This window comes from Rhinopithecus roxellana, chromosome 19 (genome assembly GCF_007565055.1).
Source record: "Rhinopithecus roxellana isolate Shanxi Qingling chromosome 19, ASM756505v1, whole genome shotgun sequence".
Classification (NCBI taxonomy): Eukaryota; Metazoa; Chordata; class Mammalia; order Primates; family Cercopithecidae; genus Rhinopithecus; species Rhinopithecus roxellana.
The window spans coordinates 62,535,008-62,549,597 of record NC_044567.1 but is presented as its reverse complement, the minus strand read 5'-3'; the positions used below and the strand labels follow the sequence as shown (position 1 = coordinate 62,549,597).

Sequence of the window (14,590 nt, the reverse complement as noted above, 5' to 3'; positions counted from 1 at the left end):
CCAAGTGGATGCCCTCTCTGTGTGAGCCCCTGCCGGCCTCTGGCGATACCTGGCTCCAGGGTGGCCACCGGCAGCAGCTTGATGAGGTCCCCACGGTGGAAGCTGAGGAGGCTGCAGTTGTCAGTGATGTAGCTGCGCAGGGCGATGACATAGCCAGAGTCCTGCGGGCAAGTGGGTGAGGGCCTGGAGCAGGGAGCCTGCCTGCGCCTCCCTGTCCTGCCTTCCCACCTGCTCCCCCTGCTGGCCTCCCCCTCCACCTAGCACCCCAGACTTCCAGGGATTTAGCCCAAACTCCCAGCCCCTGCCCCCACAGGGAAGACGGACATGGGGAGATGCAGCATTGGTGAGGGCTGCCCGCCCGGCCTCCCAACCCACACCCCACACTTGCCTTCTTAAGCTCACTGAGGAACAGTTTAACCAGCGCCTCGATGGCCCTTGCCCGGGCTGTGTGCAACACCAGCTGCTCGCTCTTCAACGACAGCTGCAGGGTGGAGCTGCCCCGGCACTCCACACCCAGCACCTCCGCGAAGCTGCACAGGGGCCGGGCATGAGCTGGGGTCACCTTGCCACCTGCCCCTACCTCTAGCCCAGGGTCCTGGGCCAGCGCACCTGTATGAGCAGAGAATCTTCAGCTGGTCGGGGCGGAGGCTGGAGGCTTGGGTCACCTTGAGCAGTCGCAGCCCGCGGTGGGACACGGCTAGCAGCTGCACGTCGCTGCCACTCTCACCCTATAGGAAGGTGGTGGGTCTCAGGCAGGCTCCTGGGTCCTGCTACTGCCCCAGATGCCCTGGAGCTGCCCAGGGCCGGTGGCTGGGCTTTGTGCTTCCCCTGGCGCCTGCCCCCCAGCTCTCCTGCTTGTGGAGGGTCCGTACCCATGCACCCCAGGATCCAGGCTGGGGGCCTGGCATCCCAACTCCCTACCCCAGCACCACTGACCGAGACAGGAAAGAAGCGGGAGAAGTAATTGGCCCAGTTGTCCCGAGCAGCCACCACGATGCGCTTCTTGATGCTGTCTTCAGTGGTGGTGAGAGAATCCAGGTCCACCTCCAAGTCTCCTGTGGGCAGGAAGGACCCGGGCTGTCCTCTGCTCACACAGAGGGGGCTCTAGAGTTTGCTGCCATACTGCTCCCTCCTTCAGGGCAGGCGCAGCCCCCAGCACTGAAGCTCCCAACTCCATGGTCCCTGGACCCATACCCAGCAGGTCTTTCATTTTCCGCCGCTCATCCTGGGAAATCCGGATACAGGACTCGGAGAAGGTGTCCCGCAGGATCTGGGGGCAGAGTAGGTAGTCACCACTGGGTCCTGAGACAGAGCCCACCCCCAGAGCAGCCATCAACATGCATAAAGGAAAAGCTGGGGAGGCCGATGGAGGGAGCCCTGGCCCCCGTGGCCTGTATGCTAAGCAGAAGGCCTAGGTGGGGCAGGGAGGGACGGAGGGCTTGGGCCACCTCCATTCACACGTCTCACATGTCCCCTCCCCTGCAACTGCCAGCCCTCCCTTTTTACCCACTGCCCAGAGACCCCATGGTAACCGCCCCTGGGTCAGCCCAGGTGTATGATTGTTCGGGGCAGGGGGCGGCTGCTACTGCAGAATTTGGGGGAACAGAGGTTCACTTCTGGGAGCGTTCAGAGGTGGCAAAGTCACAACCATTTATTAAGTACCTAGTGTGTGCTAGAGCCTGTGTTGTGCACTGTACACACTTTGCTTTTAATCTTTATCTATAAAACTATGTGAATAATGGTCCCTACTTGTTGTTGTTGTTGTTGAGACACAGTCTCGCTCTGTCACCCGGGCTGGAGTGCAGTGGCACAATCTCGGTTCACTACAACCTCTGTCTCCCGGGTTCAAGCAATTCTGCCTCAGCCTCCCAAGTAGCTGGGATTACAGGTGTGCACCATCATGCCTAATTTTTGTATTTTTAGTAGAGACGGAGTTTCACCATGTTGGCCAGGCTGGTACCGAACTCCTGACCTTGTGATCCACCCGCTTTGGCCTCCCAAAGTGCTGGGATTACAGGCGTGAGCACCGCGCCTGGCCATGGTCCCTACTTCTTAGGGATGTTGTGAAGATTCAATGAAGGCAGGGCTGGGCACACAGAAGTGCCCCCTAGTGCTGGCTGCCAACATGCCCTACATGGTGTTAACCTGGCCCAGCCATTAGACAAAGAGCACCAGGGATGCTGTCTCTGCAGGTGTCTCAGGCTGGCAGGTGGGCCAGCTCTCACCTGCTCACAGAGCAGCCGCAGGTAGTAGGGATGGCTCAAGTTCTCCCGTGGGTAGAACACCTGGAGGAGGGCACAGAACGGCAAAGATCGGTGGGTCTGGTGCCTCTGCCTAGCCAGCCTTTGCCCTCCCAGGCCTGGAAAATCAGCCTTGAGATGGTGGGCTGTGGGGAGGGGATGCTGGGGTCCCAGACTGGGACACACAAAGCCTGCCACCTCCCTGCCAGCCCAAAGAGGCCAGGCCAAGGCCCCACCCTCATGCCCACCTCCTTGCGTAGGAACAACTTCCAGGGCTTGCCAGTGTAGGAGAAGCACACGCTGCCAGAGGGTGTGAGTAGCTGGGTGGAAACCCCCTGGTCCTCCATGGGCTGTGTCAAGCCTGGCAGAGAGGAAGGGGTGAGAAGCCTCAGCGAGGGGCTTCAGAGCCAGAGTGATGGGGGCACGGGAGGGAAGACCTTTGTCCCCAAGAACCCGCCAAGGGCCCGGCTCTCGCAACCTCCAGCTGCCTTACTCCTTCCACGGCACCATCTCCTGCCTCCATTTCTGGCCCTAAACTTTCCCTGGAGTCCCTGAGACTCGTGGGCCCTCTATGACCACGTCAGCCAGGCCACTAACTTCCTCACAGAGCTGTCGGGTATGTGTCAGGGGTAACACCCTGTGTGTGATGCCACTGACTCCTCCACAGAGCTGTCAGGTATGTGTCAAGGACAATATCCTGTGTGTGACAACCTCTCAATGACAGCCCCAAAGATGCCCAGGCCCTGCCCTGGGTGGGAACACGGAAGCTGGGACTCCTCAGCTACATATGGCTCCAAAGTCCAGAAGCCCGAACAGCTGGCCTCAGCCACACCAAAATGCCTTCAGCCCTGGGCACCGAGAGTCTGTGCGAACCCTGCCTCTGCCCCAGTGAAGCCCACGGCGCAGGGGAAGTGTGGTTCCTTACAACGACGCTCAGCTGAAAGGGTCCCTGGGTCCTCGGGCAGAGGAAGTGGTGGCGCTGGTGGAGGTGGGGGTGTCTGGGCAGTGGGCAGTTTCTGGCCAAACAGGTCCAGAAGGGGCCCCTGCTTTTCCTTGATGGAGCTAGAGGGCCCAAGCTGTAGTGGGGCCTTGGGTCGAGGAGCCACAGCTGGCGGGGGGCCCTTTCCTGGGCTGGGGAACAGCATCTGGGGGGATATAGAGAAAGCACACGGGCTGATTCACAGCACTAGGCCAAGTTCACCCCAGAGAGCCTTGGGCGCCCCAGTGCAGCAGCGCACACTCTCGGGGGGACGGGCTGGGGTGCTCACCGGCGGGGACGAGTGGGCGCCGTTGATACCCAGCTTGGCCAGAGCCTCATCCTTGGGGTTGATTTTCTTCAGGAAAGCTTTGGGAGGCCTCGTGGGAGAAGCGAGAGGTCACTAAGTTCATAGGGTGATTCCCCGAGGAGCAGGACAGCCCTGGCCACCTCCCCCTGGGAGCCCACCTGGATGGCTGCACAGGCACAGGCACGGGGCCCGGGCGGCTCTGGTACATGCGGATGATGTTGCCAATTTCCCTGCTGGGTTGTGGCCGCTTGGACTTGGGGTCTGAGCTGCGCACCACGATCCCCCTGCCTTGGGCTGGCTCTTGGCCACGGCCCTTGGCCGCTGTCTCCTTGACTGGCTCAGCCTCAGCCTCTTTTGCAGCTTTGGCCCCACCTTGCTTCAATGGCTTCTTCATGATGGGGGGAGGAGGAGGGGACGGCACTGACCAAGAAAACAGGAAAGACCATTAAACGCTGTGCACAGCCACAGGAGCCCCAGGCCCTGCCCAGGTCCCCACAACCTGCTCCTGTTTCCACTTCTTGCTCCTCCTGCTCCTCCTCCTCCTGCTCCTCCTCCTCCTCCTCCTGCACCTCCCCCTGGGGGATCTGGACCTTGTCGGGAGGCTTCACCGTCCTCACTGTGATCTGCGGCTGTCCTGCAAGTGTCCAGATGGCCTTCCAAGTTACCACACTAGCCCAGCTGGGCTCCTGGATGGGCCGCACCAACTCCGGGGAACAGAGCACACCTCACCCTCCCTGGCCCAGGCTAGGGGCACTGGCTGTGTTTCTACAGGGGCCTGCCGCCCCAAGTACCCTCACCCATCTTCTGGAAATAGTTCCGTTTCTGCTGGAAGCTCTTGGGCCGACAGGGCCTGTCTTCAGCCTCCTCGGAGGTCTCCTGGCAGGAGCAGAAGTGAGCGGCAGCTCAGCCAGCCTGGGTGCCACACTCGCCACACCTCTCGGGTCCCCAGTCCTGGGCCAGCAGCCTCTTCCCTGCGCTTGCCTACTCACCCTGCCCATGTCCCCTGCCCCTGCAGCCCCCACCCCACACCCCTTCCTGAGGACACGGTCACCTCCTCACCCTCAGGCAGCCACCCTCTGATTCCAGGTCATGCTGTGGCTTCTCCAGGGGTGTGGGGGGCTTCCTGGGCTTGGAGGTGATGGCTGAGGGTAAGGCCTGGGACGCAGCCTCGGAGGCCCGAGCCTGCTGCTGCCGCTGCTGCGTCTGCTGCTCTAGGGACAGGGTCATGGCCTGAGCTGTCATCTGCTGGGCCTGAAGCAGGAGGAGCAGCTGGTTCAGACCCTCATCCCGGAACCATAGACCTCCCTCCACCAGGTAGCCCCAGGGCCCGGCCAGCGCTCACCAGGATCAGTGCCTGCTGGTTGATGAAGGTCTGCTGCTGGATGGCCAGCTGCCCTGAGTCTAGGCTGGGAAGCGGCAGCTGTGGCGGCACCACCATGGCTGTGAGGGCGGCAGGCGGCCAGAGCGGTGGGCACCATGGCCAAAAGCTCTCCTCCCACTGTGCACTCGCGACTCCTAGCAGGACCCTCCCTCCTCCAGTCCCAGAGCTGGTGACTGCTCTCTTGAGAAGGGACTGTGGTGCCCCCAGCCCAGCCTTACCTGGCATGGCAGGGACCGTGCCCATTGCTGGCATCATGGACATGGGTGCAGGGACCATGCCTGGCTGGTATCCAGGCATCTGAATCATTCCTGGGTACACTGAGGGAACACGCCCACCCCGTCAGTCCCTGCCTGGACCCACATGCCACCTCCCTCCAGCCCCAGGCACAGAGAAGAGCATCAGGCACCAGGGAGCTGGCCAGAGCACCGATCGCCACTGCCAGAGAGGTCCCAGGCCATGCCTGCCATGCTGCCGGGCCCGGAGGCCCTGGGTGAGGAATCAGCCCCTCACTCACCCATGGGGTAGCCCTGCTGCGTGGGCCCAATGGCACCCCCTCCCTTCATGCGGCTGCTCAGAGCCCAGCTTTGTTCCAGATCCTGAAGGGACAATGGTCACAGGTCAGAGCGAGAGCCCTGAGAAAAATGGAAGGGGCAGCAGAGACCCCGGGGGGTTGGGGCAGGGATATGCAGGGGCTGTACTGGACTCACACTGAGGCCAGAGGACATCACTGGCTGGAAGATCTGGTCCAGGAAGCCGTCCAGGCTCCCTGGTCTCTGGACCTCCCCTGTAGGGCAGGGAGAGGGTTGGTGCCATGGCCCGGGGCGTGGGGCTTCCCATGCTCTGCCAACCTCCATGTGCCCACTCCAGCCTTACCTGTGTGGTCCCTACTGGGCAGCGTTGGAGCTGGACCTGGAGGGGGTCCTGGGGGCAGTGAGGGGGCCTGGATGCTAGGGGCAAGGGGAATGACCTCGGCTCTGCAGGAAACAGGATCTAGTTAAGGGGGTGGCCAAAGCTGAGGGTCATCCAGGCTGGGGCAAGAGGTAGAAGCTGCTGTGGGGGTCGCCCCATGGTTGGGAGGAGGCTGGGTGGGAGGGCTGGGCCTGTGGCAGCTCCTATAAACCCCTGGGTGTGGCAGGGTGACTGTGGGGTTCCCCAGCAGGAGCAGGCCAGGGAGAGGGGTGCTGGGTGGCACCTACGAGCCAAGAGGAGTGATGGGGTAGCTGTGGGGAGCAGCTGGGTCCCCCAGGTCCTCAGTCTGGCTGATCAGGTCCAGCACAAAGTCGCAGCCAGCCAAGTCCTGCCATGTGTCCCTGGAATGCAGTGACACGGACCAGCCCCGGGGAGGCACCTCCAGGCCTCTGGGTGGGAGAGGAGCAGTCAGTGAGGCAGGCAGCCATCCAGAAGGGGCAAGGGCCACAAGGCGGAGGACTGGGGAAGGGAGGGTGGCCCTGGAACCACCTGGTCTGGGACCCAGGTTGTCTTGGCAGCAGGGACTACTCCTCACCTCACGGCCCTCCATTTCCACAAGGGCTTCAGTGTGGGCATTTATTTTCTGACCTACTGAGTTAGAATCTGGGCCGTGGGAGCTCCCATGCCCCTCATTTCTAATCTGCTCCTGGCTCCCCGTCGCCATCTGCAGTCTGGCCCCTGCCCACCCCGGGGCATCTCCCCTCCCTGCCCCCCGAGACTGGGGGCACAATGATCACGTTGGCCACACTGTCCCCCATCCCCGGTCGCCATACCTGCTCTGCAGGATCCACCCAGCCAGCTGCTCCCCGGTGGTCCAGGACTCCACCTCGGCTGAGTAGCACTCCTCTATAGGGGCGCGGGGGTCGGGGGCAAGAGTGAGGGACAGCAGGGTCCACCCTGACAGGAAGGGGCTGCTGTCCCCATGAGGCTTTCAAAAGCAGGACAGAGGGGAGAGAGAACAGGGTCACTGAGGACAGGGCAGCAGGAAGGCTGGGGCAGGAAGGGGTTCCAGGGAGGACAAAGGGGTAGGGCTGGCCCCACTTCAGGCCTGGGAGGCGTCAGCGAGAGGCAGCCCTCACCGCTGAAGGTGAACACGTCCAGCGCCATGCGGCCCCGCCGCCATCCGGCCATCCACTCCAGCTGGGTTGGAGGGTGGGCCCGAGTGGCCCCTGGGGCCAACTGCGACTGCTCCAAGGCCCCCAGCAGCTTGTGCTGGCACAGTGCTGCCATGCCCCTGGGGGCCTGGTCAGACACGAACCTGCAGGGCAGGCACAGGCTGCAGTGGAGGCAGGGTGATCCAGCGACCCCACCTGCCAGGTCCCCACCTTCCAGGCCCCTTACTTGAGCAGCGGCTTCTGCAGGACAGGCAGTGGGGGAAAGGTGCTGAGCAGAACAGCCATGAGGGCCCAGCCCCGCTGGCTCTGCTGTTCGTCTGGGTTCTGCCATAGCTGGGCCACCAGCTGGCTGAAGAGCTCATTCCGCAGCCCTGGCCGGCACTGCCCCTGCCGCACCAGGTATGTGCCCATGGTCTGCCTCTGCCAGGACTCCAGGGATCCGTCCCCCAGGAGCCGCAGCATCTGCCGACACAGCTGGGTAAGGACAAGACGTGCAGGGCTCCCAGGCGCCCATCCTGTCCCTTCTCCAATGTGTCACTCACCACTTTGTTGATGTCCAGGGCATGCTGAGGGTTCTCTCCGTCCAGCTGGGTTAGGGGCTTTGCCAGTGGCTGCCCTGGCCTGGGCAGGGATGGCTCCTGCAAGGAAGGAGGGCTAGTCCACGCCTACCAGCTGTCAGACAGACCCAGGGGAGCCCCACCGGAGCAGGCACTTCGGGAGAGGCAGAGGGCTGGACAGAAATGCATCTTAATGCTGGTTTTTTTTTTTCTTTTGAGGCAAGAGTCTTGCTCTGTCACCCAGGCTGGAGTGCAGTGGCACAATCTCAGCTCACTGCAGCCTCCACCTCCCAGGTTGAAGTGATTCTCCTGTCTCAGCCTCCTGAGTAACTGGGATGACAGGCACCTGCCATCATGCAGCTCCCTGCAGCCTCCACCTCCCAGGTTCAAGTGATTCTCCTGTCTCAGCCTCCTGAGTAACTGGGATGACAGGCACCTGCCATCATGCAGCTCCCTGCAGCCTCCACCTCCCAGGTTCAAGTGATTCTCCTGTCTCAGCCTCCTGAGTAACTGGGATTACAGGCACCTGCCATCATGCCCAGCTAATTTTTGTACTTTTAGTAGAGACTGGGTTTCACCATGTTGGCCAGGCTGGTCTCGAACTCCTGACCTCAGGTGATCCGCCCGCCTCGGCCTCCCAAAGTGCTGGGTTACAGGCATGAGTCACAATGCCCGGCCTGTATGCGCAGTTTTGAATCCTGTATTTGTATTTACTGCTGAAGTCTGGACAGTTTTCATTGTCAATAAACATTATTTAAGGTCATGACTTCAAAAGCAGGGCACTACTGCAGGTACAACAAAGGTGTGGCATTGTGGATCTAAATAACTTCTCCCATCCAATAACACCGATAACACTCTATGGTGAGACATTTACATTCAACGGTTATTTTCAGAGCAATTCAGCGCTATTCACAGCCCTAAAGGCTGGGGAGGGAGGAGGGAAATAGTTGAAAGTGGGGGAAAAAACGCAGCTTCTGCCAGGCAGGTGCTAACTCAGAACGGTGAGGCCAGTGGGAAGAGCTTAGGCCTGGGCGCCCACCTGAAAGCCGATGGAGACGAAGCTGGAGAAAGGGAACCGGTCAATGTCTGGTGGGAGAGTCAGGCTGGGCCGGGCAGGAACCTCAGGGGGCAGGCACTCTGTGATGCTCCCAGTCAGGGCATCCTGATGGCCTGGGAACAAGCACCGGGAGGCAGCCCAGGAACACCCAGGTGTGGTACCTGGCCCTGGGACCACCTCCACCCCTCCCCACGAGCCATCAGCCCCTGTCCACAGGGACCCGAGCAGTGAGCTCAGGGGAGCCTGGAGCATCAGAAGGAGGAACCACAAGGGACAGACACATCCCACGCTAAAGGGACTGGAGAGGGGGTCCTAACAAGAGGGCACCAACAAGACTCACCTTCCACCGTCTTCAGCATGACGGCCAGCTCAGCCGGAATCTCCAAGCGCCCCAGCTCCTGGCAGAGGGGGCCCATTTACCCAGGATCCACAGGAGGGGCCTAGGGACCAGTATCCATCCCCACGCCCTCACCCCCAAGATTATAAACATCCCCTCCAGAGACCAAGTATTTTTTTTTTTTTTAATTTGAGACAGGGTCTCACTCTGTCACCCAGGCTAGAGTGCAGTGGTGCGATCATGGCTCAGTGCAGCCTTGACTTCCGAGGCTCAAGCTCAACCGACCCTCCCACCTCAACCTCTTGAGTAGCTGAGACTACAGGTATGTGCTACTGTGTCCAGCTAACTTGTATTGTTTTTGCAGAGATGTTACCCAGGCTGGTCTCAAATTCCTGGGCTCAAGCAATCCTCTCACCTCGGCCTCAAAGTGCTGGGATTACGGGTATGGGCCACCACGCCCAGGCAAAGACCAAGGATTCTGACCCTGGACACTCAAACAGAGCCCCAAGGACCCTCTGAGGGAAACCAAGAGCCAAGGGCACCCCGGTCCTCTTCTCAGGAGGTGCAGTGTATGGCCCTGAGGGACGGGACCCATAGTAGCACCCTGGCAGCCCTCTCAGCCGTCCCAGTCTCAGCAGGTTCATAGTCCCATGTAGAACCCCCCACCTTCCAGGCCACCTACCATGCTTGGCACTCTCTCCACGGCCCTTTTGCTGCTGTGCCAGCCCTGCCAGTGCCCAAGCTGTTGGAGGAGAAGTGGAAAGAGCTGATGCCTCCCATGTGAGGCACCTGGGGGCACCTCCCCAGCTCTGAAGTTCAGCTGTCCCCTCCTGCCCCGGGAGGTTCTCAGCAAAGGAGCGAGAACAGACCAGGAGGGGTCACCCCTGGCCCTCCAGGGCCCTCACCAGCCTTAGCGCTGTGGGCGTCCGTGCCCATCTGCCAGGGCACCGAGAAGAGGGCAGGAGGAAGGGAAGAAATGGTCCCAGGGGACAAAGTCCAGCCAGGGAGGGGTCAGAGAGGGGGTAGCACATGGGTATTGACCTTTGAGCTGCTTTATAGACCTTAGATCAGAGTTATCAGGCAAAAGAGGGGAGCGGAAGGGGCCCAGGGGAAGCCTGGAGGGGATGGGAGCCCTAGGCAAGAGGGAAGAGCCAGGCCCTGGGGAGAGTGGGCAGGAATGGAAGAAGACAGCACCTTCCAAAGGCCCCAGCCTACCCCGGCCGGAGGGAAAAGGGATGAGTTCAAGGAGCACTGTGTCCAAAGCCACAGTCCTTGAGATGCTGGGCTGAGAGGGTCGATGCTGCTGGGATTTGGCCAGTGCGGCCAGCTCAGGCAGCCTGGCTTCTACCCTGAGCTGCCCCCCGCCAAGCCCCTGTACCTGCAGTCTCTGCCGCCTCCGGAGCAGGGGCTGGGCCACCAGCAAGATGGTGTTCAGCTGTCCCAGAGCTGCCCGCCGCCGGAGGCACCGCTTCCTGGAGGCCGGGAGAGGGCGGGGGCGAAATGAAGAGTCTAAACTTATACTTCCTGCCTGGCACTGGAATCCCCTAAGCCTGGACATTCATGTAAAAACTGACTTTGGACCAGAGAAACCCTGGATGCTTCACAGAAACAACAGGAAAAGAATAGGATACTTCAAAAGAAGAGCAAGGGCCGGGTGCAGTGGCTCATGCCTGTAATCGCAGCACTTTGGGAGGCCAAGGCGAGTGGATCACTTGAGGTCAGGAGTTTAAGACCAGCCTGGCCAACATGGCAAAACCCTGTCTCTACTAAAAATACAAAAATTACAGCACACCTGTAATCCCAGCTCCTCAGGAGGCTGAGGCATGAGAATTGCTTGAACCTGGGAGGCACAGATTCAAGTGAGCCTAGATTGCGCCATTGTGCTCCAGGCTGGGTGACAGCAAGACTCAGTCAGGAAGGAATGAAGGAAGGGAGGAAGGGAGGGAGAAAGAAAGAGAGAAAAGGAAGAAAGACAGAAAAGGAAGAAAGAAAGAGAGAGAAAGAAAGAAAGAGGAAGAAAGAGAAAGAAAAGAAAAGAGAAAAAGAAAGAGAAAGAAAGAAAAAGAAAGAGAAAGAAAAAGAAAAAGAAAAAAGGAAGGAAGGAAAGAGAGAGAGAGGAGGAGGGAGGAGAGAGGGAGGGAGGGAGGAGAACAAGTAAATTGAGAGACTGTTTAGCCTGAGGGATTAAGATCTGACTTTGACTCTGGGCCTAGACTACTGGGTTCAGATCAGTTCCCCGTATGCACACTGACCAAAAAAAAAAAATCATTTCCGGCCGGGCGCGGTGGCTCAAGCCTGCAATCCCAGCACTTTGGGAGGCCGAGACGGGCCGATCACGAGGTCAGGAGATCGAGACCATCCTGGCGAACACGGTGAAACCCTGTCTCTACTAAAAATACAAAAAATTAGCCGGGTGAGGTGGTGGGCGCCTGTGGTCCCAGTTACTCGGGAGGCTGAGGCAGGAGAATGGCGCGAACCCGGGAGGCGGAGCTTGCAGTGAGCTGAGATCCGGCCACTGCACTCCAGCCTGGGCGATAGAGCGAGACTCCGTCTCAGAAAAAAAAAAAAAAAAAAAAAAAATCATTTCCCTTAGCTTGCCACGGTAGCTCATGCCTGTAGTCTCAGCACTGTAGGAGGCTGAGGAAGGGGAATTGTTTGAGACCAGGAGTTCAAGACCAGCCTGGGCAACATAGCAAGACCTCATCTCTAGAAAAAAGATTTTTAAAATTAGCCAGGCATGATGGCGTGTCCTTGTAGTTCTAGCTACTTGGGAGGCTGAGTAGGAGCTATGATTGGGTCATTGCTCTTTAGCCTGGGTGACAGAGCCAGACCCTGTCTTGTAAAAAAAAAAAAAAAAAAAAAAAAAAGCAGAACTTATTAAAAAGTAACATCATTGGCCAGATGCAGTGGCTCATACCTGTATCATACCTGTAATCCCTGTACCTTGGGAGGCTGAAGTGGGAGGATCACTTGAGACCAGGAGCTAGAGACCAGCCTGGCCAACATGGTGAAACCCCGTCTCTACAAAAACACAAAAAAGGCCAGGCGTGGTGGCTCACGCCTATAATCCCAGCACTTTGGGAGACTGAGGCAGGCAGATCACAAGCTCAGGAGTTCGAGACCAGCCTGGCCAACATAGTGAAACTCTGTCTCTACTAAAAAATCTAGGCCGGGCGCGGTGGCTCAAGCCTGTAATCCCAGCACTTTGGGAGGCCGAGACGGGCGGATCACGAGGTCAGGAGATCGAGACCATCCTGGTTAACACGGTGAACACCGTCTCTACTAAAAAAAAAAGAAAAAAAATACAAAAAACTAGCCGGGTGAAGTGGCGGGTGCCTGTTAGTCCCAGCTACTCGGGAGGCTGAGGCAGGAGAATGGCGTGAACCCAGGAGGCAGAGCTTGCAGTGAGCTGAGATCTGGCCACTGCACTCTAGCCTGGGCGACAGAGCGAGACTCCGTCTCAAAGGAAAAAAAAAAAAAATATATCTCAGCTACTTGGGAGGCTTGAAGCCGGGAGGCAGAGGTTGCAGTGAGCTGAGATTGTGCCATTGCACTCCAGCCAGGGCAACAAGAGCAAAACTCCATCTCAAAAAAAAAGAAAAGAAAAGAAAAAAAGATTGTTCCCACAGTGTGGAAAACAGACTAGAAAAGAGAATGATAAAGGAGTCAGGACCATAGGTTCAGGTGGCCTCAGCAGGTAATGAGTTTCTCGTGACTGGGGTATTCAAGCAGAGGCTGCACGGGTATGGGGGGAATGCTGTTAAGGACCGTCACATGCCGATGGGATGGCACTGGGGCCGGATGACTTGCCTTGAGGCACTATGTTTCCCCAACCCTGCCCCACCACCTGGAGGATGAGCCCACAGCCTCACCCCACCCACTTCAGCCCTGGCTCCAATGCTTGCAGACCTGGCCTGGAACCCACGCATGCGAGCCTGCATCCGGGGCAGGACGCGCTGGCGGGAGATGCAGGTGTGGAAGCTACGGTGCAAGTTGACCAGGGCCTGGGAGCGCTGCTGGTCCCGGAGCTCCTCCAGCCGCTGCCAGCCCTGCTCCTGCAGCAGGACCTGTGGGCAGAGGTGCAGGCTGTAGGCAGGAGCCAGGTGCCAGCCTCGCCTGCTCTCCTTCTCTGGTCTCAGCCTCTTCCCTTCCAGCCAAACCATTTCTTCTTCTGGGGTGCTGGGGCCAGCCTGCCGTCCAGTCCTTCTGTCTCCCACCACTTGGATGGATCCCCAAATCCTGGGTTTGTCCCTTTGGGCCCAGAATGCATCTCTCCTTTCCCATTCATGCTGCCCTCTGCACACAGGGATACACACACCCACCTTGGTGGCTCCGAGGTGACAGAGAGCTGATTCGGCCCCCAGCACCTGGCTCAGGATGGAACCACACTTCTCCCGGTCAGAGAGGTCTTCCTGCCCTTCCGACCCCAGGGCCTGGAACCTGCTCCAAGGATGAAGCTGAGGTCAGAACAGCCAGAACCTCCTTTTAAACTTTTTTTTTTTTTTTTTTTTTTTTTTTGAGACAGAGTTTCGCTCTTGTTGCCCAGGCTGGAGTGCAATGGTGTGATCTCGGCTCACCACAACCTCCACCTCCCAGGTTCAAGTGATTCTCCTGCCTCAGCTTCCTGAGTAGCTGGGATTACTGGCATGCGCCACCATGCCCGGCTAATTTTGTATTTTTGGTAGAGATGGGGTTTCTCCATATTGGTCAGGCTGGTCTTGATCTCCCGATCTCAGGTGATCTGCCTGCCTCGGCATCCCAAATTTCCGGGATTACAGGCGTGAGCCACCGTGCCCAGTCCTTTCACACTTGCTGTACGACACCCTGAGCCCCTTGGTAGTTATTCAATTTCTAGATCATTAAAAAAATTGGAAGGTGCCTGCTCTATGCCAGGTGCTCAGGTGGGCACCGAGACACTGCAGTGAACTTGGGCAGGGAGGGCCTCTGTGCTGGAGCTCAGGGGGAAAACAGGTGAACACGGTGTGCCCAGGAGGCATGAGGGCTGGTTCTGGGCCACGGGAGCAACAGGAATGTGGTTCCCAAGGCCTTAGTCTCCTTGCCACCCAACACAGTGGGTCTCAAGACAAGTTTGTGGGAAGGAGGGAGGGATGTGGAAGGGAGGGAGGGGTGTGGAAGGGAGGAAGGGGCATGACAGGAAGGGGTGGGTGGGGGAGTGTTGAAGGACACTTCACAGGTCCAGATCGTGGTACCAGTTTGGCTCAATGGACACTCAGTAGTTAGTCCGTACCAAGCAAGCACTCTGCAGGTTCTGGGGACACGTGGGTGACAGTCTGTGGTCACGGGATGCCACATTGCATCAGGGAATGGCACAGATCAGCAGACCTGGTCTGTGCTGGGTGGAGAGTTGTACCTCGAGGTTCCTCTCACCCAGCTTCTGGGCTCAGGACTTCTTGTTGGAGGTGACAATTGCTGTAGTTGGTAGGTTTCCAGATGGCAGAGACTGAACATGCTCCGCCCTGGAGCTTCTCAGGATCTGACTCAAGGCTGGGCACACCCATCCCTACTGCCTGCCTTCGGCTGAGTCCCCCAACCAGGCCATCCCCATTGCCAAGGCCTTCACAGGCTAAGGACGTCCGCAGAGCCCTGGGGAGAGGCTGCTCCTAGCAACTGCCCCTCCCTTCTGGGCA

General features: G+C 59.0%; 1 protein-coding gene across 10 annotated transcripts in view; it reads right to left on the bottom strand.

The window, feature by feature from the left end:
* MYO15B (myosin XVB) overlaps window positions 1-14,590 on the bottom strand; it is a 37,061-nt gene that overhangs the window by 6,408 nt on the left and 16,063 nt on the right. For 9 of the 10 annotated variants that reach the window (XR_004054840.1, XM_030922471.1, XM_030922472.1 and 6 more), the window contains 29 exons: window positions 13,265-13,382; window positions 12,852-13,009; window positions 10,321-10,414; window positions 9,625-9,684; window positions 8,946-9,003; window positions 8,588-8,718; window positions 7,534-7,629; window positions 7,218-7,453; window positions 6,956-7,134; window positions 6,650-6,722; window positions 6,104-6,265; window positions 5,781-5,881; window positions 5,615-5,691; window positions 5,422-5,503; window positions 5,126-5,224; window positions 4,869-4,966; window positions 4,586-4,777; window positions 4,318-4,402; window positions 4,026-4,160; window positions 3,685-3,946; window positions 3,509-3,596; window positions 3,166-3,385; window positions 2,489-2,601; window positions 2,226-2,285; window positions 1,195-1,270; window positions 937-1,055; window positions 610-728; window positions 389-530; window positions 50-161 (listed from right to left, as the gene is read on the bottom strand). Coding sequence is in view for 9 of the 10 variants with exons in the window: in XM_030922471.1 (XP_030778331.1) it covers window positions 50-161; window positions 389-530; window positions 610-728; window positions 937-1,055; window positions 1,195-1,270; window positions 2,226-2,285; window positions 2,489-2,601; window positions 3,166-3,385; window positions 3,509-3,596; window positions 3,685-3,946; window positions 4,026-4,160; window positions 4,318-4,402; window positions 4,586-4,777; window positions 4,869-4,966; window positions 5,126-5,224; window positions 5,422-5,503; window positions 5,615-5,691; window positions 5,781-5,881; window positions 6,104-6,265; window positions 6,650-6,722; window positions 6,956-7,134; window positions 7,218-7,453; window positions 7,534-7,629; window positions 8,588-8,718; window positions 8,946-9,003; window positions 9,625-9,684; window positions 10,321-10,414; window positions 12,852-13,009; window positions 13,265-13,382 (3,545 nt within the window). In the remaining variant the exon portion in view is untranslated. The remainder of the gene's footprint in view (window positions 1-49; window positions 162-388; window positions 531-609; window positions 729-936; window positions 1,056-1,194; window positions 1,271-2,225; window positions 2,286-2,488; window positions 2,602-3,165; window positions 3,386-3,508; window positions 3,597-3,684; window positions 3,947-4,025; window positions 4,161-4,317; window positions 4,403-4,585; window positions 4,778-4,868; window positions 4,967-5,125; window positions 5,225-5,421; window positions 5,504-5,614; window positions 5,692-5,780; window positions 5,882-6,103; window positions 6,266-6,649; window positions 6,723-6,955; window positions 7,135-7,217; window positions 7,454-7,533; window positions 7,630-8,587; window positions 8,719-8,945; window positions 9,004-9,624; window positions 9,685-10,320; window positions 10,415-12,851; window positions 13,010-13,264; window positions 13,383-14,590) is intronic. The other variant, XM_010387585.2, reaches the window with a different exon arrangement.